General features: G+C 42.2%; 2 protein-coding genes across 10 annotated transcripts in view; both read left to right on the top strand.

Annotated features, from left to right (window-relative positions):
- Susd6 (sushi domain containing 6) overlaps window positions 1-24710 on the top strand; it is a 97971-nt gene that overhangs the window by 23785 nt on the left and 49476 nt on the right. For 6 of the 9 annotated variants that reach the window (XM_074067694.1, XM_020163153.2, XM_074067688.1 and 3 more), the window contains exon 2: window positions 20474-20672. In XM_074067694.1, the coding sequence (XP_073923795.1) occupies window positions 20552-20672 (121 nt within the window). In that variant the 5' untranslated portion in view covers window positions 20474-20551. Of the gene's footprint in view, window positions 1-11865; window positions 20205-20231; window positions 20372-20473; window positions 20673-24710 lie in introns of those variants that run through there. The other 3 variants (XM_074067690.1, XM_074067689.1, XM_074067692.1) reach the window with 3 other exon arrangements.
- On the top strand, window positions 5242-11796 carry LOC109686001 (small nuclear ribonucleoprotein G). The gene has a single exon (XM_074067696.1). It carries the CDS (start codon window positions 5666-5668, stop codon window positions 5894-5896), a length of 231 nt encoding a protein of 76 aa, XP_073923797.1. The 5' UTR covers window positions 5242-5665; the 3' UTR covers window positions 5897-11796.

Here is a 24710-nt window from a genome sequence, read left to right as displayed (position 1 = left end):
TGGGCAAAAATAAAAGGAGGAAGTAACCTGCCCTCATCACTCTTGGTGATTCTGAGTTTGAAGGTTCTGAGCTGGTATGTGTTTGTATGAATATAGGTAAACTGTGCAAGGTGAGATTAGGGGAGAATTTGGATAGACTCTTTTATGGTACTGGGGTTTTGAACTCAAAGCCTTGTGCTCATTAGGAAAGTGCTGTACCACTTGAGCCATGCCCCTAGCCCTTTTTGGCTTTAGTTTGTATTTCAGGTAGAGTCTTGAGCTATTTCCCTGTCTGGCTTTGGCTACAAGTCTTCTACCTCTGACTACCCAAGTAGGTGGGATTACAGTATGTACCACCTCACCCGATTATTCTTTGAGGTAAGGTCTCCCTAACTTTTTGCTCGAGTTGGCCTCAACTACAATCCTCCTGTCTTCACTTCCAGAATAGCTAGTTACAGGGGTGAGCCACTATGCCTTGCTAGATAGAATCTTAAAAGCCATTTTTACTAAGTGAAGAGTTCACAAACAGGGACTAGAAAGTGAGCATTAAGAAATCAGCAAACCCTAAAGCAGGACCTCCCAAACCTTAACTGGCATAAGAATCACCTGTGGAATGTCGATTCTGATTCTGTAAATCTGTGGTGAAGACTGAAGCTCCTGTGTTTAGCAAGCTCCAGTAATGCCAACGTTGCTCTTCCATGCACCATAGTTGGAATAGCAAGGTCCAGTCCTCCTGCCACCTCTTTATGATTTACCTGAGGAAGACAGGAGGGAGGTTGGGACTGACCTCCACATTTTAGACCTGAGGACCAGTGTCTGCAGATCCTTTTCCTGGGATCCTCTTAGATTAGCTTCTGGCTTCTGTGTGTTCCCTTAATTTCCACAGTGTAAGAACCTCTCCTTCAGAGGGTGGGGGTGTATACTCACAGAACTGGATACATGTCCTTTCTCTGTGGTTCATTGTAAGTAGGTAAGACCAAACCTAGCATTTCCTAATTAATTATTTTGCAGTACTGGGCTTTGAACTCAGAGCGTCGTGTTTGGCCTTGGACTGTGATTCTCCTACCTATGTTCTGTAATTCTTGGGATTATAGAATGTACCACCATGCCTGACTTGTTTGTTGAACTATGGGGTCTTGATAACTTTTTGTTCTGGCTGGCCTTGAACTACAAGTATTTGGGATTATACGTGTGTACCACTATGCCAGGCCAAATCTAACATTTAAAATAGAATTTTAGAGGTAGAAGAACTCTTAAATCATTTTTTTCCAATTCCTTGATTTTGCTTAGTAGGAAATGGGTCCTGAAAAGTTTCATGACATGTCCAGAGTCATGGCCAGCAACAGAACTGGTGTAAAAAGCCAGATGTCTTTCGCTCACAGGTGCCTCTCTCAGTAGATTCAAGTTGGGGGCAGTGAGATGATCAGAATGTTGATTTGGGGACTGGTGGTAGGATGGAAGCTTTCCTGTGGTCTGAGGGAAATTCACACTGTTTGTACCACCAAGGTAGACCTCCTGACATCTCTGCAGCTCAGCAGTTCCTTGGTTAGGCCAGGGGTCTCAATGGCAGCACTTTTGGCATTTTGGGTCAAGTAATTCTTTATTTTGGGTGGCTGGACATTACATGGAAGAATGTTTAGCAGCACCCTGGCCTTAACTATTAGATACCCCTTCCCAAGTATCACAATCACAAAAATTACCTCCATACATTGCCATGTGGGGAAGCAAACTAACATTCACAGAACAGTGAGTTGCCGGCTTCATGCTTCCTCTGGGGTGTAGAACCCAGGCTGGACTCTGAAGGATGGGGCACCAGCCCAGGCTATTTTATGAGAAGGAGATTTTGCTGCCCTGGGCTTGGTTGCATAGCTAAGGATTGAGTAATTCTCTTTCCATCTTAAGTTGTTCTTATCTGCTTCTGCACAAGGAACATTCTTCCATTTTTGAGAAAAAAAGATTTTATCTGAATTTGTAGTGACACATTAACCAACAACTGTCTATACTTGAAGGGAAGGAGGCTTTCTCACAACTGAGTCTGGTAGGCTACCTCATTCTTTTTTTTTTTTCTGACTTGATTTTATTCTGTGATGAGATGAATCTTCTGATAGACCTTTCCTGACTCTTTTCTGGTGTGTGAAGCATTATTGTAAGATAGAGCAGTGCTGTAGTCTGTAATGTTCTGAGGCCATAGGTAAAACCCTTTTGTGTGAGTCTAAGAAAGGATCTTTACGTCTTTTCACTTCTCAGAATGCTTGCAATGTTTCTTCAGGCCATCGGGTCCCCACCTTGTGCTCAGCACTCGGTATCCCTAAAAAATACTTGACTATACAAGAAGTATTAGTGATGGAGTGAGTGGAACCTCCATTGCCTCCTGGCTTATATTATTTCTGACAATAAGTTTGCTCTAATTCTCTGTTCCTTGATATGCAGCGTGTCTGTTCCCACTCCCCAAATCCCAGCTGCTTTTAAGGTTTTGTTTTTATCATTGGTTATTATGTGCCTCTGTTTTTCTTTTGTGTTTCTGGGGGTTGAACTCAGGGCCTCATGCTTGCTAGGCAGGCGCTCTACTATTTGACCTACTCCCGCAGCCCTTTTTGCTTTGGTTATTTATGAGATAGGGTCTCGCTTTATGCTGGAGCCAGCCTGTACCAAAACCCTCTTATTTATGCTTCCTGCTAAGCTGGGATAAGAGGTGTGTGCCACCCACCGTACCCAGCTTTTATTGGTTGAAGTGGGGTCTCTTGGACTTTTCTGCCCAGGCTGGCCTCAAACCGTGATCCTCCTGATCTCTGCCTCCTAAGTAGCTAGGATTATAGGTGTGAGCCACCATGCCCAGCTGTGCCTTATGTTTTCTTTTTGTGTTTCTTCTGCTTGGGGTTTGATCAATTGTCTTAGAGATGTAGCTTTATCATTTTCATCAAATTTCAAAAATATTTGGCCATTCTTGTCCTGAAAATATTTCTGTGCCTCACTAACTCTCCCTACTTACTCCCTACTCCAGTTATGTCAGTCTGGTTAACATTGTCCTACAGTTGATTCTGCCCAGTTTTGTTCTTTTGGTTGGTCTTGTTTTTCTTTTTGATCTCTGTGCATATCATTTTGGATAGTTTCTTTTGCTATGTTTTTGTGTTCATTGTTTCTTCTACATCGTCTATCTGTCCTATCTATATTCTTTTCAATTCAGATATTTCTATTTTTCCCTCTAGATTTGAATTTTCTTAATATCTCCAAATTATCTTCCCATCATACTCATGCCTTCCTCTTCTCTCTTGGACAGATGGAGTATATTTATAATAGAATTTTTTTGAGACAGAGTCTCACATGGTGAGGCCCTTCCTCAGCCTTCTGACTGCTGGGATTATACGCATTGTGCCACCATGTTCAGCTCTAAAATAGAGATTTTTAGTATCTTTGTCTACTAGTTCTATGATCTGTGTAATTTCTTTTTCTGTTTCTATTTCTTGATTGTTTTCCTAATTCTAGATCAAATTTTTGTTTCTGTGTATGCTTGTTAATTTATTTTTTTTGTGGTGGTACTTGGGTTTGAACTCAGGGCCTCGTGCTTACTAGGCAGGTGCTCTACCAATTGAACTACTCCGCCAGCCCGGTGCTTGTTAATTTTTGGTTGGAAGCCAGAATGTTTTACCTTGCTGTGTGCTGAAACTTTTTGTTTTCCCTAAGTATGTACTTTTGGGCTTTGTTCTCAGAGTTACTTGGAATTGGTTTGATCCTCTCAAGGCTTGCTTTTCTGATTTGTTGGGGCTAATCCATGACAGCTTTTGGTCTAGGGCTAAAATGGTCCCACTGCAAGGGGACCTTCTAAAGATTCCACCCAAGATTTTTCTGCTTTTGCTGGTGGGAGCATGAACTAGCTTTGGCTCTGAGTGAGCTCTGGAGTTGTGCTGCTCACTTCCTTCCAGTGGTTATTTCCCCAGCCTTACTAGTTTCCTCACAGGCAAGCACAGATCAGTACTCAGCTAAAAACCCAAAAGGATGCAGGGATCTTTGAAGATCTCTAGAGACTTTTCTCTTTGCAGTTCCTTACTCTCAGTTACTTTGCCTTGCAAATTCTGGCCACCTTGGCCTCTCCAGGCTCCCAGCTTGACACAGATTGCTGCAACACTCAACAATGTCTTTCCTACCCTGTGGTCTAGAACTCTAGGAAGTTAGCTGGGACACTATGAGGAATTCACTGTGTTTCTTTCCCTTTTCTTAAGGATCAGTGCCCTGTACTAACTGTTGTCCAATGCCCATTATTTTTTCTGGCGTTCTAGTTAACTTAAAAAAGCAGAATAAATCTAGTTTGCTATTCCATCATGAATAAAGTGAAAGTTCCTCTAACAAGTGTGTAACCTTAGATGTCATTTCCTTCTTTGTTCACTTGTTGAAACTTGAATCTAAGATTTCATTGAGAATTCACAACCAAGTTCAGATCATGTCAGTTTTCCAGTTTTTGAACACCTACTGGATCCAGAAAAATAGCATGCCCTAGGCTCATGCTGCACATGGTATAATCTGCAGCTTTACTCATTTTGTAATGCTGTGCTTTCTTAGCAGACTTGAGTGTATGTTTCCAGTTGTTACCCTAGTATGAATGTGGCATATGGACACTTGGAGCCTTCTTCCTGTACTTCTGACCAAGGACTTATTAAAACCAAGGAACCAATTGAGCTAACTAGTCACAATGAGCAAACAGCAAGTGCTTAGCTGTCTGCTTATCCATGAGACAGGACCAGACAGCCCTTTGTGGGACAGAGGGGAGAGTGTTAAGTCTGTGTGTGGTTGGCCCCTCCATCTTACTTGACCTTCTCTCTGCCAGATATATATACTATATATATTTTTTAAAATGTGTGCATTAGTGACTCTGCAATTCTGTGAAGTATATGTGACCAAACAGAGGCTCACAGCAATAATGCAGCATGCCTAGGCTCTTCAAGAAGCAAAAGGCAGAGTCCGGATTTTGAACTCCCCCTTTGTGTAACTCTGAAACCCACACACAATTCATTAGACCACACTGATTGACCCTATAATAATCTGTTTCACTTCCCTCTTCTGGACTCCAGTCTACCTTCCTGTTTTGTCTTTGACACATTGACTATTTACTGTATATCTCCTATGTCTTTTCACTTGCTTCTTCATATTTTAGTTCATTCTTTTTTTTTCTTTATTTCTTTTTTTTTTTTTTTTGGTGGTACTGAGGTGTTTGAACTCAGGGCTTCGAGCTTACAAAGTAGGTGCTCTACTGCTTGAGCTGCACCTCCAGCCCATTTTGCTCTGGTTATTTTGGAAATGGAGGCCTCTCAAATGATTTGCCTCGGCTGGCCTTGAACTACGATCATCCCAATTTCAGTCCCCCAGGTAGCTAGGATTACAGATGTGAGCCACTGGCACTTGGCTCAGTTATATCTTTATGCGTCTTTTACACATACACAATACACAGAAATGGGTTAACTCTTAAAGCGTTTGTGCTTTTATACTTTGTATCTCTCTAATGGACTCTAGTACTTATAGGTAGGTGCTCAATGTATGTGTGTGTTAAATAAAGTCAGTGAGTTCCTTAAAGTGGATTAGAAATGAGTTCAGAAACTGTCTGGAGGGAAATACCAAATTCATTCACTAATTTATGATGTTTTTTCTTCATTGGCTATGTGTGTATTATAATCCCTCTTCCCGCTGAGTAGACACCATGAGTAAAGCACACCCTCCCGAGCTAAAAAAATTTATGGACAAGAAATTGTCATTGAAATTAAATGGTGGCAGACATGTCCAAGGAATATTGCAGGGATTTGATCCCTTTATGAATCTTGTGATAGATGGATGTGTGGAGATGGCAACTAGTGGGCAACAGAACAATATTGGAATGGTGGTAATACGAGGAAATAGTATCTTCATGTTAGAAGCTTTGGAACGAGTTTAAATGATGACAGTTCAGCAGAGAAATCCACGTGCCCTCTCCAAAGGGCCTGTTTTACTATGAAGTAAAAATTGTGTTGTGTACATTTTCATATTAACTTTTTTGTTAAATAAAGTTTTGTAATAGTCAAAAAAAATAATCCCTCTTAATATTTTTCAGGGTATTATTCAGACTTTATGAAGTATTTTTCCTCCTCCTCATTCCTCCCTGCCCCCACTTTTTTTTTTTTTTTTTTTAATTTATAGGCAGTGTCTTGCTATATAGCCCAGGCTGGCCTTGAACTCATGGTCCTCCTGCCTCTGCCTCCCCTGTGCTAGAATGAAGTTCTTTGTTGGGTGCCTCTGACTGAACTTTGACATATTTGAGATTACTTTTGGAGTCTCTATTTCAAGATTTAAGATGAATTAGCCTAATGAGATTCCTCTCCATTCTTGAGTTAAGGCCCTAGGTGGAGGGAACTGATGTGTGATTGGGACTAGGACAAGAACATGTGGGTCATGGTGGAGGACTTTGTGCTATTAGGGGTCATGCAAGGGCATAGCTGGGGGGCAGGACTATGGGATTCTTTGATTACAGGGAAGGAACAGTTGGCAAGTTCCTATTTCTTGTTTTTGTTTGGGCCTCATTGTCCACCCTTGACAGCGTACAGGAAGTTTAGGTAATTTGTGAAGAAGAGGACAGGAAGAATCATGGTTTGGTTGTAAGTTAGGAGGCTTACTGGAACTTAAACAAGATGGAGAGTATGTGGGGCTAGAAAACTGATTTCTTGTTTGGCTTGAGCATGCACCTCATTGGGGCTGTTAAGCTTCAGTAGATGGAGGTGAAGACCTGAAGTTCGGGGAAAAATACTCTGGTGACATTTATGTAGAAAGGAAATGGCAGAAACTGGAACCATATTTGTGGAGGGCCCGAGGTCTGAAAGGCATTAGGGAGGTCACTTCTTTGGCTCTGCTATTAGGTTGACTGTTTTCCCCACTAATGAATCCTGAAGAAGTGGTAGCAATTCAAGGGAGGGAATGATGAGCTGGAGACGCTTTTTTGTTTTTGAACACTAAAGAAGTGGGCTCCTGTCTAATCTACACTCCCAGCCTTTTGCTAGCTTTTGCCAACTATTGTGTGTGGAAATGTTAGTTCAGAGATGTTCTCCCTGGGGTTGTCACAGTCTGTTGAAAGTATAGTCTTTTCTAATAAGCTTTACTTTTACTTTTACTATTTAAAAAAAAGAGAGAGAGACACTCTCCCTGGGGGCTCTCTGAACTCTCTGGCCAGTTCAGGAGGCTTTAACTAAAATAGCTTAGCTTAGATACAAATCCCTTCTATTTCCCTGTCTGTCTTCTCTCTTTCCATCCCCTCTTCCAAAATAGTTTTGCAATTATTTTGTCCACTTTTTCACTTTGAATTCATGTTAAAGTTGATGTGATCGTTCTTCACTCTAATGAAACTTCTCCCCATGGGGTTCCCAGTAATCTACTAGAGGTTTGATCTAATGAACCTTTTAAAGTTTTCGTCTTACTGGACCTTTTCTGCATTTGCTATTCCTTACATCTTCATTGAATCTGTCTCTCTCTGCCCCTTTCCATTTTTTTAAATTGTACTGGGGTTACATTGTGACATTTACCAAAGTTCTTACAACATAGTTGAATTCACCTCCATCATTTTCTTTTATTCCCCCTCCCTCTATTCCTGAAATAGTTTCAGTAGGCCTCATTTTTCCATTTTCGTACATAAATACATAATATTTCTAGTACATTCACTCTCCTATACCCTTTCCTTATATCCTCCTCCCCTCCCACTGGTGTCAATCCCCAGATGACCTGTTTTACCTTCCTGTTCTCAGTTTTTGAAAAAAGACATTTTTGTTTGTTTAGGATAGATATATAGGGAGTCTCATTGTGGTATTTCCTTGTATATATTATAATCCGAATTGGTTCATCCCCTCTATTTTTCTTCTCTTACCTTAGTTCCCTTATTGTGATTTCAATAGGTTTAAAAATTCTGTATTCATTTTTGTATAGAAAGCACATCAGCCATATTCACCATATTCTTAACTTTCTTCTTTTGCCCTCTCTCTTTTCATAATATTGCTTCTATTTGTATTAGGCCTATGTTTTACATATGAGAGAAAATTTGTGGCCTTTAGCTTTCTGAACCTGGCTTACTTAACTTAAGATGATGCTCTCCAGTTCCACCCACATACCTGCAAATGACAAAATTTCATTCTTTATGGCTGAATAAAATTCCATTGTATATAAATAACAACTTTTCTTAATTCATTCATCAGTTGTGGGGCATCTTGGCTATTTCCATAGAGTAGCTATTGTGAATAATGCTTCTTTGCCCTTTCCTTGACATCTGTGATGGTCAGGATCTTGGTTTCCCTGTACTTTTTGGAGTTTCTTTGATGGGCTCTCCTTCCTTTGTATGCCCTTTACAAACTACTGTTCTTTCCAGGTTTTGGTTCTTTACTCTCTTATGTTTGCACCCAACTCTCTTTCCTAGGTGAGCTCATCTTTTTCTTTTTTTTTTTTTGGTGGGACTGAGGTGTGAACTCCGGGCTTCACATTTGAAAAGCAGGCACGATACCACTTGATACACACCTGCAGTCCATTTTGCTCTAGTTATTTTGGAGATGAAGTTTCACAAACTGTTTGCCCAGGCTGTCCCCCAACCATGATCCTCCCTATCTCAGCCTCCCAAGTAGCGAGGGTTATTGGTGCGAGCCATAGTGCTCATCTGAGCTCATCTATTTTTCATGGTTACAACCAGGGCAGTGTCTCAAGCCTGGTAGGCCTTTCAACTGGATGTATTTCAGGTACCTCCAATTCAACATGCCCAAGAATAATCTGAAATTCATTATATTCTATGTCCAGAGCTGCATGTTCTCCTGTGTTCTTTTTCTTCTGTGGTAGCTTCTGCCATCTTATTCAGTCACTTAGGACAGAAACCTAGGCATCTGTTAAGGTTTGGGTGGAGGTGAGCCTTTAGGTGGTAATCAGGATTAGATGAAGTCCTGAGGATGACAACGTATGATTGCATTAGTGACTTTAGAAGAAGAGGAGGAGAAGATCTGAACTAGTATGTCATGGGTTGCTATGTGATGCTCTGCTGCCTTGGGACTCTACAGATAGTCCCTACCTTCAAGAAGGACTCATTATATGTGGCCGCCTGATCTTGAACTTCCCAGCTTTCAGAACCATGAAAGACTACAGTCAGTTATAGCAAGAGAAAACAGGTTAAGACAGCATCTTCTTTATTCTCATTCCATTCTATTTGTTTTTGATATCCTCTATAACATTTGTCACATCAAGGACACTGAATGAATGAATGAATGAATGAAAACATTTATTATTTCATCTGAATTTAATTGTATTCAGTACCTTGCCCTTGGTAAAGGTGATCAGTCCTGGTTACACTCACTTTTGGAAAGGGCTTTAGGTCTTTGGCCACATTAAAGTTGTATCAAGAGGGCTGGTGGAGTGACTCAGGTGGTAGAGTGCCTGCCTAGCAAATGAGAGGCCCTGAGTTCAAACTCCATACTGCCAAAAAAAAAAAAAAGAATATAAATAAAGTTGTATCAAGGAGATGACTCTTTTAAAAAGAAATACCTGGCCGTGCAGCAGTGGCTTACACCTGTAATCCTAGCTACTCCAAAGGCAGAGATCAGGAGGATCACTGTTTGAAGCCAGTCTGGGTAAATAGTTTGTGAGACCCTATCTCAAAAGTACCTAACACAAAAAGGGCTGGTGGAGTGGCTTAAGGTGAAGGCCATGAGTTCAAGCCCCAGTACTGCCAAAAAAGGAAAAAATATGTGCTGGGAGGATTAGTTATTGTTAGAAATGGGTGGATTGGCCACCACCCTTGTCTTTTAGGGCTGCCCTAAGCAGCTGCTGGGGAAATCCTTCAAATAGTTAAAGGTGAGGTGGGTGAAATCAGATTGTGCTGGTCCAAGAGGCGCTGTCCTTGGTACTCATGGGAGTACAAGCAGTGCATTGTGGGTGCGCTTGCTGCAATGCTGTGGGTTTAATGTAAGAAATGGGTAAGACTTCCCATTGGGGAGAGTGATAGATTCCATAATCATATCCTACTGTTCCTGATGTCAGACCGAGGGTATATGTTTAACTGTTATGCTTTGCCTAGTTTCTCCCTTTTCTTGTCCAGCACCTTTAGAAAGTGACTTAAAAAAATCGTAGGCTTTGGAGCCAAAGAAGCTCTTGACGTAGAGATCATGTGTTCCAGCCCTATGTTTTCAATGATAATGGATGTGATGACTGTAACAGTAATTACCATTTGTAGTACTTGACTCATAATGTGCCAGGCATTATGCTAAGTGTTCATGTACATTTCCCTATATGGTACTTACAAAGTCCTGTGAAATAGACATTATTGGTGCCATTTCACAGATAAGGAAATTGAGATCCAGACAGGTTGGGTAACACGGGTATTAAGATTATGCTGAAGCGGCTATTGTGCAAAGATGAAGCATCTTGCTTACTCAAAATCAAATTTTCTAGTTACAAGCAAGACATAAGTAGAATCCCGGTCTCTTGACTTTGAACTCACTTCAGCACATATTTTTTTGTTTTGACCTGAGGATTCATTCTCTGTGGTCTTATTGTCTCATTTCTTGTTATCTGCCCCTTTTAATTTCAGTGAAATTGAATGAAATAGAGGGAAAGGTGGTTTGGGATTGGGATTTTTAGTGAGCTTTTAAAGTTTATTTTTAAATAGGCAATCTTCCCAGACTGAGAGTGTAGCAGAAGGCCTGAGAACTAGGAAGTGACACAGACCTGTTTATACCATCCCATTATAGGGCCTTTGGAAAGCCATCCACAGAGATGGTAAAAAGTAAACACAACTGCAGCAGCCCTTTCCCTTGGGTTTGCTATTTTTGACCTGGAGGAGGTGTTTCCTGAACAGTTCTAAGCACTTAAAAACCAAAATCTAGTTCCTAAACATCCTCTCTCATGAAGGTATATAGATATAGTCATCTGTTGTTACCAGACAGCAACATTCAGTGGTTCTAGGTAGACCAAATGATCATACACACCCCCAATCTTTTTTTGGTTAATTGTTCTTGTATTTATCTTTTTGTGAGTTATCTTCATGCAAAACACTGTCCTGGCAGCTCGCTAATGTGTGTATGAATTCAGGTCCAGCTCAAAGCTTTCTCTCATCTGAAGTCTTTGTTCCTGACTCCTTTTGCTTTCTCACAGCATTTAAAATAACCCTTTAGAGCCCTAGTACCAATTTGAGTGTTATTTCTCTCCAGTATACTGTGAATTCCTTGAGAGTAAGAATTGCCCCACTTCATCTCTCTGATTACCCAAACCTTGCACAGAAGACAGCCAGTAAATATTTGCTGAATTGCAGTACAGTAACTGGAAACACAGGGCCCTTAGAAGTCAGATTGACCAAATCAGCTTCCCAGACTTTATTTGCAAAGTGGGTATTGAAGCTTGTTCCACTCAGCTCTGCTGGGAACCAAACAGAGGGTGTGCTGACACAAAAGATGTATCTCTGGGGCCTAGCATCCAACTACAGCCACTTCTGCCAAGCATGTTTTGCTACCTGGTCAAAACGTGAGGATTTATGCCCTTTCCCTCCAGTTTTATATTTGCTGTTGCTTTGCCATCTTGTGTTTTCTGCATAAACTATGTCTTGTGGGTTCCTCTGCCCGCCCCCTTCATTCAACAAGTATTTTTTGAGCACTCTGGGGCACAAGGAAAGGCAGAGTCGGTGGTCTTTGCAGGCATTGATTACCTGTGGTAAATGCAGTATATGAAGTCTCAGTAGCTGTAAGCAAGCTTCAGGGAGAGGGGTGCTTGGTCATTGCAAGATGGAACTGAGCTTGAGTTTTTATTTGGAGAACAAAAGAGCCCTTTTTTAGTAGAGAAAGCAGGATGAGGGGCTTGGGGGTGGGTGGGTTGAGGTTGAGACAGGATGGGGAGGGACATCTAGATTCCTTAGATTCCATTTATCTGTAAAATGGGACACCACCTATTTAATGAGGTAATGAGTGTGCATATGTATAGACACATTCCCTAGGTCCCCTGATACTAATATTATTTTAGTATTGTTACAAATACATATGTAATTATTGGTGGAAGACTGGGTAGTGCTAATGAAGTATCTTAAAAACCATTTTTGGAATTTGTTTGGAAAAAACCTAGGAAGTTCACTTGTTTAACCTGTTGGCTGTTCTTTTGTCTGAGCTGATCTTGTGTTTTGAATCTAGTCTCAGGGGATATGTTTCCCAGCCAGCTGCAGGGATGCTCTTTGGGAGTCTATTGGGGGTCAGTCACAGCCTGCTAGAACAGATACCTTCACAGTACTAACTAGAGTGTCAACAGTTCCAGACACCCGTCTTCATCTCATGCTTATCTCCTTCCATCTCACAATGATCCAGTGAAATGGGTGTACTTTGTCAGATGGGAACTAAAAATAATCTGCGCTTGACCACCCAATTAATAATGTCTAAATAGACCAGAGATTCTGGTCTGGTCTGCCATGATCCCAGCCTCTCTGAGACATAGTTAGTTGAACTGTTTTCTTTTATTGACTAGGAAACAGAGGCATGGAATGAAATGTTTTTTTGTAGTCCAGCCCATCAAGTCTGTGGTGAATTGAAGCTGGGCCTAGAAAAGTGGTTTCCTGTCTTCAGGCTGGAAATTTATGGCAGGCCAAGTTGCTGCTCCCAGGTGCTCTCCCTCTCCTTGTTCTTCTCCTCAGTCTGTCTTGTGTTGCTCTCTCCTCTTTGCCCTTCTTGCATCTTTTTGTTCTTTCTCCCTGGGTTCCTGCAGTGCTGCAGTGATCCTTGTGTGTGTGGAGGCTGGGTTTTTGTTAGACATTTGTTATTTTTGGAAAGCACTTTAGGAACACTGTGTATGGATGGCCAGTACAAATGTGCTGGTGGATTGATTAAGCTCTAAATGGGAAAGTGTACTCTCCTGGGTTGGTGTAGTACGGAGGAAGATCCTAGATTGATATTGGAAAATGAGGAAGGGAAGGACTGCTTATGCAGAACAATGAGAATACATCTAACATGTCTTCCTTCCAGTCAGAACTTTTGTTGACTTACATTTTCAGAAGAAATGTTTTTAGGCCCTTCCTATTCCCTAAAATACTTTGTGTTCCTTAGAACTGAAAGGGCCTTTGTGGGGACCATCTAGGTCCATCCTTGAGCACCGGGAAGACTGGCTAACTTACCTGAGGCCAAACCACTGCTTAATGGTGGAATTGGGCCTAATGCTGTCTCCTGTGTTTAGGTCCCTGCTGCAGTCGTGTTTAGGTTCTAGGAGAGAGACCGGTGACTGTGAAAGTGAGGGCTTAAGGAGGACAAGGTAGTATGTCTTCTGGTATTTCTGCTTGCTTGACGCTTGGGGAATAATAACATGGGGAGCAAGCCAAGGGATCAAGGAACATCAAAGCAACTCAGGAAAACCTCAGCACCCTACAGTGGCTTTTAGGTAGCTTAAGAGGAAAGCTGAGAGTAGTTTTTATGATTTGGAGGGGGTGAAATTTCAACGTAAGTTTGTAGCAAGTGTGGTGTACATGTCTGTAATCCCAACACTTGGGAGGCTGAAGCAGGAGGATTGCAAGCTCAAGGCCAGCCTGGGCTACACAGTGAGACCCTGTCTGAAAGAAGAAAAAAAGACTAAGGCATGACTGAACTGGAAGAGCCCTTGCCTATCAAGTATAAGGCCCTGAGTTCAAACCGCAGTACCACCAAAAGAAAAAAGAAAGAAAAGAAAAAGGTTGGTGTTTTTCCCTTTGGTGTAGGAGCTAGAGTCAAAGGATTGTAGCATTGTGCTAAAAAGAATCTCAAATTCCAATAGCAGAATTTGTGTCTATTGAAATACTCAAGACTTAATGGCACAGTAGAAATAGAAGTTAGCAGGATTGGAACGATCCATTGATGCCCAGAAGAAAGAAATATAAGGCATCCACAAGATTTTGTCCTTTTTGAGTGACTGTGATGGGAAGTATTTATATGTCTTTTTCTTCAGGGGTGGTGGTACTAGAGTTTGAACTCAGGGCCTTGTGCAGCAGGTGCTCTACCACTTGAGCCACACTTCTTTTGATGTATAGTCTGATGGTTTCAGGGTGAGTGGGAGTAAAAGGGGAGACATTCTTCAATTACTTGGAGGGGAGAAAAAGGCCTGGGTAGCTTTGACTGGCTAGTCACTCTTCTTTGTTTTTTTAAATTAGGATATATTTGTTGTACAAGGGGATTCATTGTGACAATTCCAAATAGGCTTATATTGGTTAGATCACCCCCACCATCTTTCCCCTCAACTCCCTTCCCGCCCCATTTAAAGCAGTTGCAAGAGGTTGTGTATGAAGTTTATCAACCATTTACCCTCACCTTAATCTCCTTCATTCCCCCTCCCCCTCCCACTAGTATCCCCTTCACACATACACTGTACCTATTTTACAGTCATGTCTTTCATTATTAATATTTAAGTTGATGTTCAAAAGGGTTTCTCAGTATACTCCTGCTGTGAGGTCACTTTTCTTATCATTCCCCTCTGGGGAACTTTGGATTTCTGAAACATGATTAGGTAGTTAAATTCTGTTCACACTTTGGAAACTGCTTTTTGTCTTCTCCCATTACATGACTGCAAGGCGGTTGGTGCAGATGGTTGATCACAGGAATGAACTCTTTTGTTCTAGACTCTTACCCCCATACCACCTTCTCGTTCTGTTTTAACCTGAGGCAAGAAAAGGATTCAAGTTTTTTTCTCTTCCCAGTTCTCACTCCTAAACTACTGGACAGATAAGCCATGGTTTAGTAAATAAATTGTTCTAACAATTACATGTGAACTGAGGTTTTTACTTTACTCACTCAGTAGCTGGGAGCCACACCCAACTGAGTTGGACCCCTCTCAGTTCTCTGGTAGAGAGCTCAGTGGGACATGAACCCATGTCTCCAGCAGGACTGTGGCATTCTCTACAGGGCAGATCCGATGGCAGCTGGGCACATGAACTGAGGAGATCTAGGCCCAGTCTGCCTAGGGAACAGGGTTCCCTGGCTGTTTTATGGCTGGCCCCACCCTGCTCTGCCTCTTTAGGCTGGGAGCCAGTTTTGAAGGTGACTCCAGGGCACCTTTAATCTTAACAGGCTGTTGGGTTAACCTGGAAGCATCTATGGCAATAGCAAACTATGTGAACTTTGGGCTGGAGTTGTGGGTTTTCTCTAACAGCAGAAGCCTGTCATGCTTGGCATGGTTTCTAATGTAACTTTCTGCTGTCTTTGCTTTTGGCTAAGACCGTAAATAGAAGCCCCAGGTCTTGCTAATTTACGGAGCATTCCCTCATCTTTGTTCCTTTTGAGCCTTACCAAAAAAGCTTACTGAGATAGTTAAGCGAGCAACAGCCCCACTTGACAAAGGAAGAAACAGAAGCAGAGATAAATGGCTTCTCCAAAGTCAGAGCTATGGCTCAAGTGCAGTGTGGACTGGAAATGAGTGTCACATTCAGCAGGATGCGGTCTCCTAGCTCTTGCTGTTGCTGGTTCACAGGTTTCCCACCTCTGCTCTTGTGGGACCGACACTCTAGTTCAAACCAGAGAGATGAACGAATGCAGGTTTTCATGTCTCTTCCTCACCTGTGTTTTGGAGGGGAGAGGACTGCTCTAAGAAGACCTGAATTACATAAAGAGAAATGTGGAAGTAGTGGAGAATTCTGTGGCCTTTTTCAGCAATGGAAACAGAAACCAGAGAGCCTTTATGATCAGCCAGCTGGCTCATAGCAGTGGAGGGCCTAAGCCAGTCCCCTCCTCCTCTGCTCACCTGTAAGTTCAGATATTAAATTCCTATGAGGATTGCTCAGTGCTAGCTTTGAAAATGAGGTTTGTTTCAGTTCTCTTTAATGATAACTTTTAAAAAATAGAGGATGTGGGCACTAACATACCAAAAGAATACTGAAGTAAAATGGATCCTAGTCCCCCCTTTTTAAGTGTTTCTCATCATTGTCTAACTTTTTGAAAATTTTTTTATTAGCACGCTATTGTTGTACTGGGGATACTTTGTAACATTTACAAAAGTAAGCAGTTTTGTAACAGGTCTCATTGTTCCATTTTCATATTTCTACCATATTTGTCCTCTTTCACCCTTTCCTTATGTCCTCCTTCTCCCCCCTGACTGGCACCAACCCCCAGACAGGATCTCCCCACCCACTTTTGAACAAAGTTTTAGCCTCACAATTTCTCTAGGGGTAATGAATACCCAGTTTTAATTTGTTCTGAAACATTTTTCTTTTCCCTTGATATGCTCAAGCCACGTGTGTGTGTGTGTGTGTGTGTGTGTGTGTGTGTTTGTGTGTGTTTTAATTCTATGTTCAAAGCACTTTTTTCTTTTTTGATTTTTTTGCTAGTACTGGAGTTTGAACTCAGGGCCTTGCGTTTGCAAAGCTGGCATTCTGCCTCTTGAGTCACACCTCAACCCAAAGCAGATCATTTCTTAAACTGATTAGATTTACAGTGTAGCCCTCTCCCACAGTAACTGGATTCTCCTGTAGTGAGTGACACTGTGGGGCCTGGATGGTTGGCTTTCCTCTATTATTTTTGAAACAGTAATCCAAATGCTTCATCAACTACTCTCAATTTACCTTTCTCTTTCTTTGCACAGTCCTTACTTCCATCACTGTCTGTTCTGTACTTGACCAGATCTTAGACTTCATGGTGAAATTGGTCCCTTGGCTCAGGTGGCTGCTTAAGCAGTAAGAGAAGTGCCAGCTGTTTGTGTAACAAAACAAATCAGCTCATGCATGTGTATCTTCTTCCCAGTTCTGGCTCCTCCCCACAGTATTTATGACCTTGGTAAATATTTATGACCTGTTTGTCAGGTGCCAGGCCTTGTGCTAGCTGTTAAAGATTCCAAATTAAGTAGTTCGCAGTCTCTGCCTTCAAAGAACTCTCCGTCCAATGAGGTGAGGCAGATAAATAAATGGGCGTTGTGACCTATTAAAGGTGCAGTCTTAGCAGGGTACACAGAGGCTGGTTCTTCTGGGGATTGGCCACAGCAGAAAGTGTCAGAAGAGGACTCCTTCCAGAGATGACTCTAGTGCTGAGCGCTTGGAGTGACTGTATTCTTGGCAGAAGGATCAGTCGGGTTCTTGAAGTTTATTTAATGTCAATCAGTTTCTTGGAGGAGGAGATAGGGTCTCTGTGGGAAGGCCTTGTTACATTAACTTGATTTGTATTTTGTCTGTTTGAATAGCTAATGTGGGTACACAATACTGCACTCAAGGAGATTTAAGATGGACCATAGGTAATGAAAACTGTTTTTCTCCTTCATTGTCTGTTAACCCTCCCAAAATGCAATGGTTAGTTACAGTTTCTTATGTATCATTCCCAAGGAATTTCAGTGTATACAGGTGTGTGAACAACACGTGTTCTTTAAAAATACAAGCATGAATTGGTGTGGTGGTACATACCTCTAATCCCAGTAATTGGGAAGCTGAGGCAGGAGGATCTCAAGTTCAAGGTTAACCTGGGCACCCTTGCAAGTTCAAGGCCAGCTTGGGCAACATAGTGAGACCCTGTCTCAAAAAATTCAAGCATGCATTCAAATGGTTTTCTTCACGTACTAATTTTAGACCTTGCTTCATATTACCATAGGTTGAACTGCTCTGTCCTTTTAAAACCACCACATGATATCCTGTTATATTGAGTGTACTACAACTTATTTAATCAGCCTTCCTTTGAATTTTAAGGTTGTTCCAGGCTTTTGCCTTTACAAATAATACAGTGAACATCCTGCATATATGTCGTTGCATGAAGTGACTTCTGAGGACAGATCTAGAAGTAGAATTGATAGATCAGAGAATGTGTGCTTTTTTGACAGGTATTATCAAGTTGCCTTCCAAAGGCATTGCATGTAAAATACGAAATTTAAGATTCTTTATTATTTGGCCACCACAACTCTTCTCTGCTCCCACCAGTTCTCTAAAATCCCTTTCAGAGTGATCTTAAATGAATTTGGTCATGTAACTTCCCTACTTACCATCCTTGTGTCACCTGGTTGGTTTTCTTTTTTTTTTTGGTGGGACTAGAGTTTGAATTCAGGGTTTCACGCTTACAAAGCAGATGCTCTACCTTTTGAGCCACACCTCCAGTTCATTTTGTTATGGTTTTTTTTGGAGGGGGAGCCTCACGAACTATTTGCCTGGGCTGGTCTTGAACCTCAATCCTCCCAATCTCAGCCTCCCAGGTAGCTAGAATTATAGGTGTAAGCCATTGGCACCCGGCACCACCTGGTTTTTAGGGTAGCATTTAAACTCCTTAGCCTAGCCCTTCCCTGAGCCTCTGCCAGGACTGCTGGCTCCCACAGTACTTTGATCCACTTATATTTGGTACCTCCTTTTCCTTTTTTTTCCCCTCTACCTGTAGATCATGTAGACACATCCTACACATCATTTAGAACTCAGTCTAGCCTTAGCTCCTGTGGATAGTCTTTCTTGATTACCTGCATTCATTCACAGGACACCTAAGCACAATCTTATGTAGCTTCATCTACTCACCACTTAAATATGTACAGTGCATGTGCTGTGATGTGGCACATACAAATGGAATTCTTGATGGTTCCAGGTTGTTGCCTTGAGGGGATGACAAATGCCTCATAGGGTTACCTGGTGTGGCTGTATCCGAACTAGCAGCACTATTTGGACCTTGGTTTTGGCCTCTGCCAATGAGAAGCAGCGCTCAGGTGTTAATGGTGATCGTCACAGAAATAGCAGCCAGGGGTTACTGAAGACTTATCGAACCTATTCCTTACATCAACCCTCCAAAGAAAGTATGGTTAACTATCCTCATTTCACAGATTGGGAAACTGAGGCTGAGAGGCTCTGTGACTTAGCCACAACATTCACAATAGAGAAAATAGATTTGAAGGACATTCTGACTCTCCTATTCTCCTCCACATAAATGTACACACATTCCACACACAATTTTGTGTACTGTTTGGGTCACTCACAGGCTCCTCCCCTGGACCTCTCCATGAATCACCCTGTCTACAGCTTTAAAGACTCAAGCTGGAGCCTGGGTAAAAGCTGGGGACAGAAGATGCTAATGTCACAATTATTGAAGGGAAAAGGGTGAAGACCAGTGGCTAGCTCTGTTCTTGATCCCTGGCTAATGCTTACTGAAGACTTTCATAACTACTTCTCCTTTGGACTGAGAACTCACATTGCTGTTTGTAGTTGTCCTTCCTAAGAGGATGTGGGCCTTAGTCAAGGCCTGAGACGTGGATTAAAGTCAGGTGTGGTTAATATCTCTGGCGGTCTCAGGGCCATCCTTTTTATTAAGGTTGTGGATGGCAGGCTGCCTTATCTGTGCACGTAGTCTTATTAATGGAGAAGGGAATGTGTGGAACTTTAAAAAAAGGAAGTATGAGCCAGGTGCCAGTGGCTCATGCCTACAGTCCTAGCTACTTGGGAGGCTGAGATCAGGAAGATTGCAGTTCAAGGCCAACCTGGGAAAATAGTTTGTGAGACCTGCCCATCTCCAAAATAACTAGAGCTCCTGCTTCACAAACAAGAGGCCCTGAGTTCAAACCTCAGCACCACCAAAATAATCAGAGCAAAAATGGACTAGAGGTGCTTTTGCAAGCTAAAAAACATTCCCACCAAAAAAAAAAAAAAAAAAGGAAGCATGGTCTTATTATTTGGAATACCTTCTGTAAGCTAGAAAATCATAACTGATAAATGAAATGAAATAAGTAAAATATAATAGGCCCATATTATAATGTATCATCAACCCAGCTTCCTCCCTACAGATGTATAGAAAATAATCCTTAAAGTCTTGACCACTGATTGGTTTTATTTTTTAAAGATACTGGTTTCTACTCTTCTGACGTCAATCTGAACCAGAGCTAATGGTGGGGCTAATTAACCACTACAGCCCATCCTCCATCCCCTATCGTTGTCAGGGACAGCCAACAGAAATGTGGCCTCTTTGGTCACAGGTGTGTCGGGTGAGCCTTGATTAATTGGTCCATTTTTGAGATTCATGGCTGTCGAGTCAGATCCTCAGGGGCTCCTCTGGCCAGTCAGCAGGCAGCTGTGGCCTTGGCTCCTGGTGTTGCATTCCTTCTCTAGGCGGTGTATTTCTCCCTTTAAGACATGTGCTCTTTCTCTCTTTTTTTCCCCTTAGGTTAGTTGAACTTGTTCTGAGTCCAAGTAGCAAAGGCAGAGCCTGACTCTGGTATAGCAGCTCTGTGTCTCTCTGTTGGAGCCTGTAAGGCCAGTGATAGGACAGAGCAGATAGTCTGAAAGCTCTGCTGTGCCTGATGGACGTCCAGGTGATACCCAGGTGAGCCAGAGATGACTCCTGGCCCTATCACAAGTATTTGGTTCCTGGATGGGACGCTGATGGTTGCTGGCTGAAGGCTTTGGCATCTCCCCAGAAGGAGCTGAAAAACTACTTCTGTGCTTTTCTCCTGGCAGTAGGGATTCAGTTGCTAGAATTCTTTCAACTTTGTATGTGATTATGGCTTCCTTACTAAAGTGCTTGCTTCTAACTAACTTATGGCTGAAATTTTTACTTTTCTTAAGTCCTTGATTTTTGTTTATTTGTTACAGGTGAGTCTAACCCTGCCTGGCTGGAATTCTTCTGGACTTTAAATTTTTTCTTTTTTAAAAAACTTGGACGGATAAAAGATGTGCCATGGCAGGATAGCACCAAAGAGCAGCTCAGCATTTGCCGTGGTCTCTGTGGGACATGGAGTGTTCCTTCCACTGGTGATCCTTAGCACCCTGCTTGGAGACGGACTTGCCTCTGGTAAGTCTGGACTGGCCCTTTGTATGTGGGAGGGAGAAGACTTCATACCAGTGTTTCTCCAGGAGCCTGGGGTATGGGAGCCTGCTGGCAGACAGTTGCTGGGAGGGCAGAGGGTGGGAGGCTTTTGTGCTATGGTATATAGCAGAAGTCAGTCTTTCTGGGTCTAATCAGCCAGTGGTAAAGGGAGGTTGGGGGATCTGCTGGTGATAACATTTTCTCCCCTCTCCCCAATCTGTTGTCATCACCAGGCAGGATAGAGTTCTAGAATCCAGGGCATGATATACAGAAAGGGGGCAACCTTTGGAATCGGACTGCCTGTGTTCAGGGCTCATTCCTGCTGCTTTCTCTGTGACCCTGAGCAAATCACTTTTGCTGCTGTAAGCCTCTAGACTCCCTAGCTACAGACTGGGATAACAGTATTCTTTCCACAAGGTGGGGGTTGTGGAGGTACCGAGTGCTGGGATTACAGGTGTGCATCACCACGTGCAGCTTGGCATATGCTTTTGTATGGCTTGCTTGCTAACTATTTGTATTTTTAACTGTTTATAAAAGGTCGGAAGAATAATATTTCATGACATACAGAGATTATAGGAAATTCAAATTTCAATGTCCATAAATTAAGTTTGAGGGAAATAAAGTATGCTCATTCACAAATATATTGTGCTATAATGGCAGAGTTGAATAGATATGACAAAGACTGTGTGGTTTTCAAAACCTAAGCTATTTAGACTTGAAAATATTTGGCTCTTTATAGAAGTCCCTTTAGCCCCCAGCTAGCCTGGAATAAATGGTGCTCAGTAGGCAGGTACACAAATGGAAGGTCTGTCAGAGTAGGAGAGAAGGAAGGAAGAACTTCTTGGTGCCAGGTGGAACTTCCAGGGCCTTGCAACTAACCTGGCCTAGTGTATGGCGCACTGCTGTGGCCTGCCTCTTTCAGGACTCTTCTTGGAAGCTGCCCCAGCATGTTGGTAGCAGAATATGGGAAGTCTATCTTCATTAAGCCATCCCACCTACCCCCATCTTCTTTTTGTTAGCTCCACATTTCCCTTCTTCTAATCCCCACCCCATTTTCCATCTACCCACATCTTCCTTACTTTCTACCCAAGGTCTGAAGTCAATTATCAGGTTCGAGACTGGCTGGATAAAGGGATTATTATTCTCCAGTGTGGAAAAATGTATCTGTTTGTAGTGTGGGTTCGAACTAGGATGGGAAAGTTGGCTCTGTTGTTTTCTTTCCCCTTTCCCATTGCAGAGACTCTTCCTTTTCCTGTCACCCAACCCCCAGGTCTTTTCTACTCCCATAAAAGATGTACTGTCAGGGAGCAGAGTGCAGGTGGGTTGAGGAAGTTCATTACTTAGATCCAGTGCTATGAATGTTTTTCCCTCTCTCTGGAGTGGCTTCCAGGAGAGGGAGGAACCTACCTGTTGCCCTGAAACCCAGAGCACACCTGTATAGCTGTGACTGCCATCAGCAGGATGCCAAGCAAGCTTGCCAGGAAATCAAGACTCAGATTCTGTGAAGCCAAGGAAAGGCAATTTCTTTCAGGAAAAGCCCCTTCCCCTTCTTGCATTTCTTACCTGTTCCTGCAGCTATTTCAGAGAACACCTATTTCAGAGACATTTTTAAATGGGTGCTTACAAAATACACAGCCTTGTTACCAGTGGGTAGACTAGACATGTTTACATGTCATGCAAATTCATGATGATGAGAATCCCACTGGACCACAGGTAAATGGACTTCCCCAGGGGAAATTTGCTGATGTAGTCATAAATACCACAGTCATGTTCCAGTTTTGGTCATAATCTTAGATTGAATAGAAAAGAATCATGTGGTGTGGGGAGAGAATTATGAGACGCCTGTGAGAACTTATCATAAGCACTGTTGTGCTCAATGATCTACAGGCTGAGTTTGGCATGGCCCCAGCCGCAAAAGAGAGCAAGAAAGCAAAATGCAACACAGCTCCTTTTCCTAAGTTGTTTTATGTTCATAGAAGTAGGAACACAGGTTTCTCTTGTTACAATGTCACGCCCCTCCCCAAGAACTGTTGCTCCACCTCTTTGTTTACCACTGAATATAAAAGACTTGCTGAAGGTTTTTTTTTTTTTTCTTTTTTGATAGGGGATTGATGGAAGGTTTTTTGATGGGGCATTGATTGGGGGATTTTTGATTGGGGTTGATTGATTAGTGAACTGTTGGGTTATGCTAGATATTAGAGAAAACATGGGACAGTGAGAGTCTAAGGAAAGAGACTTTAAAGAACAGAAAAGAAGACTTTAGAAGTAAGGTTTTATGCTGCTGCTGCTTCTGAGTTATGCTAGAGATTAGAGGAAACATGGGACAGTGCAGGTCTGAGCACTGAGGCTTTAAGAAAGCTAAAGAGAGAACATGGGACATTGAGAGTCTAAGGAAAGAGACTAAAGAATAGAAAAGAAGCAAGATTTTAAAGAATTGTAAAGGAGTAAGGACTTAAAGAATAGAAAAGAAGGAGTGAGGCTTCATTCCATCCGAGCACCTAGCACATCTGGCCCCCAGCTATATGCATGTCTGTCTTCTATCATTTGTCCTTTCTGCATCTCCATTTGCCCCCAGTTAGGTCAGGGAGAACCAGGAGCGCAAGAAAGCACTCTACAATGTGGGAAGAGGTACTTGAGAGTTCTGGGATAAAATTATACAATGTTTGGGTTTCAATTTCCATTCTGGTGTGTCTGTCAGTCTCGCTCTTCCCCTCCCTTCTCCTCCCTCCCTCCCTCCATCCCTTCCTCTCTTTCTCCCTCTTATTTTGAGACAGGGTCCCATTGTGTTACCCAGGATGGCCTCAAGATCCTACTGCCTTAACCTCCTGAGTGCTGGGATTACAGGTGTGTGCTGCTATGCCCAAATCTTATTTATAGCTCTGGATTTGGAGTTACAACTGAAAAGTATTAGAGAAGTGTGACCAAGAGTCTAGCTTTCCCTTGGTCTTTTCTTTAAATGGGAGAATTGTTGAAAATATTCTTTTTTTCAAAGAATGGAAAAGGAAGCATAGCTTGTTCTTCACACACAGTTACACCATGCAGTGGAAAGACCAGAATTAAAAATAAAATGTATGCACATGCTCCCCAACTTGTTTTTCTTGGACTAGAGAGATTAGGACCCAGCTGTGTGGCAGCCTTTCCCACTTGTAGCTCTTTCCATCTGCCTGTGATCTTAAGAAACCTGCTATATGACCATAAGTAAATCGCTTGACCTCTTCATGTCTGCTGTTAAACCAAAAAAAAAAAAAATCCTTAAGAATGTTAGGTTGATGTTGTATAGACTAAAAAATGATTGTCAGGTGCTTGGAATATAAAACATGCCATGTGATTCCCAAATAACAACAGAGTTGCTATGTGACCTACTGTTGAGTCACGCTGCATGGGAGACTTCATGTAGATGACAACCTTTGTTGTCATAAAAACACAAAACTTAAGGTGCAAAGTTACTGTTTGAGTTAGGGTTAAGGAATTTGAGAACAGGTGTCCAATTGGACCAGTGAGGAAGGGTTGATTATTTCAGGAATCTCCTTTGCCTTCCAGAAATCTCATGTTTGTATAGTTTGATGATTCCAATCCTGGCCTGCTTTGCATTCTCTCTCTTTCCTGAACATGTTTACTGAACAAAGTCAGTATTTTCCTTGTGGCTAATTTCCCCCCTAAAGTATTGCCATGATACATTAGACCATGTTAAAGGTGATAGTCACCTAAAGCAATTTCAAAATAGCAGGGAAAGCAGCCATCTGCATTTCTGTACAACTGAGTGAGAAAGCTAAGTGATTAGTTTTTGTTGAAGGTGGAAAATATTGAACCGGGTTTTTGGGAGATGATGTGGCTTTGGCCCTTAGAATTGCTATGGCAGAGAAATGTTGGCAGGTGGCCCTGGCTCACCTTAACCTCATCATCTCTGAAGGGACCTAGAGCTGGGGAGAGAGGACAGATAGGAATATGATGTGTTTGGAGTATCATTTCTGTGTCAGGCTGTATGTTATCATTCAGAAGCTCTCAGAACATGTAGGTAAGGTG

The sequence above is a fragment of the Castor canadensis genome, chromosome 3, assembly GCF_047511655.1.
Source record: "Castor canadensis chromosome 3, mCasCan1.hap1v2, whole genome shotgun sequence".
In the NCBI taxonomy this organism is placed as follows: Eukaryota; Metazoa; Chordata; class Mammalia; order Rodentia; family Castoridae; genus Castor; species Castor canadensis.
Note: the sequence above shows the minus strand (reverse complement) of the source record. Positions and strands in the feature narration are given on the sequence as shown.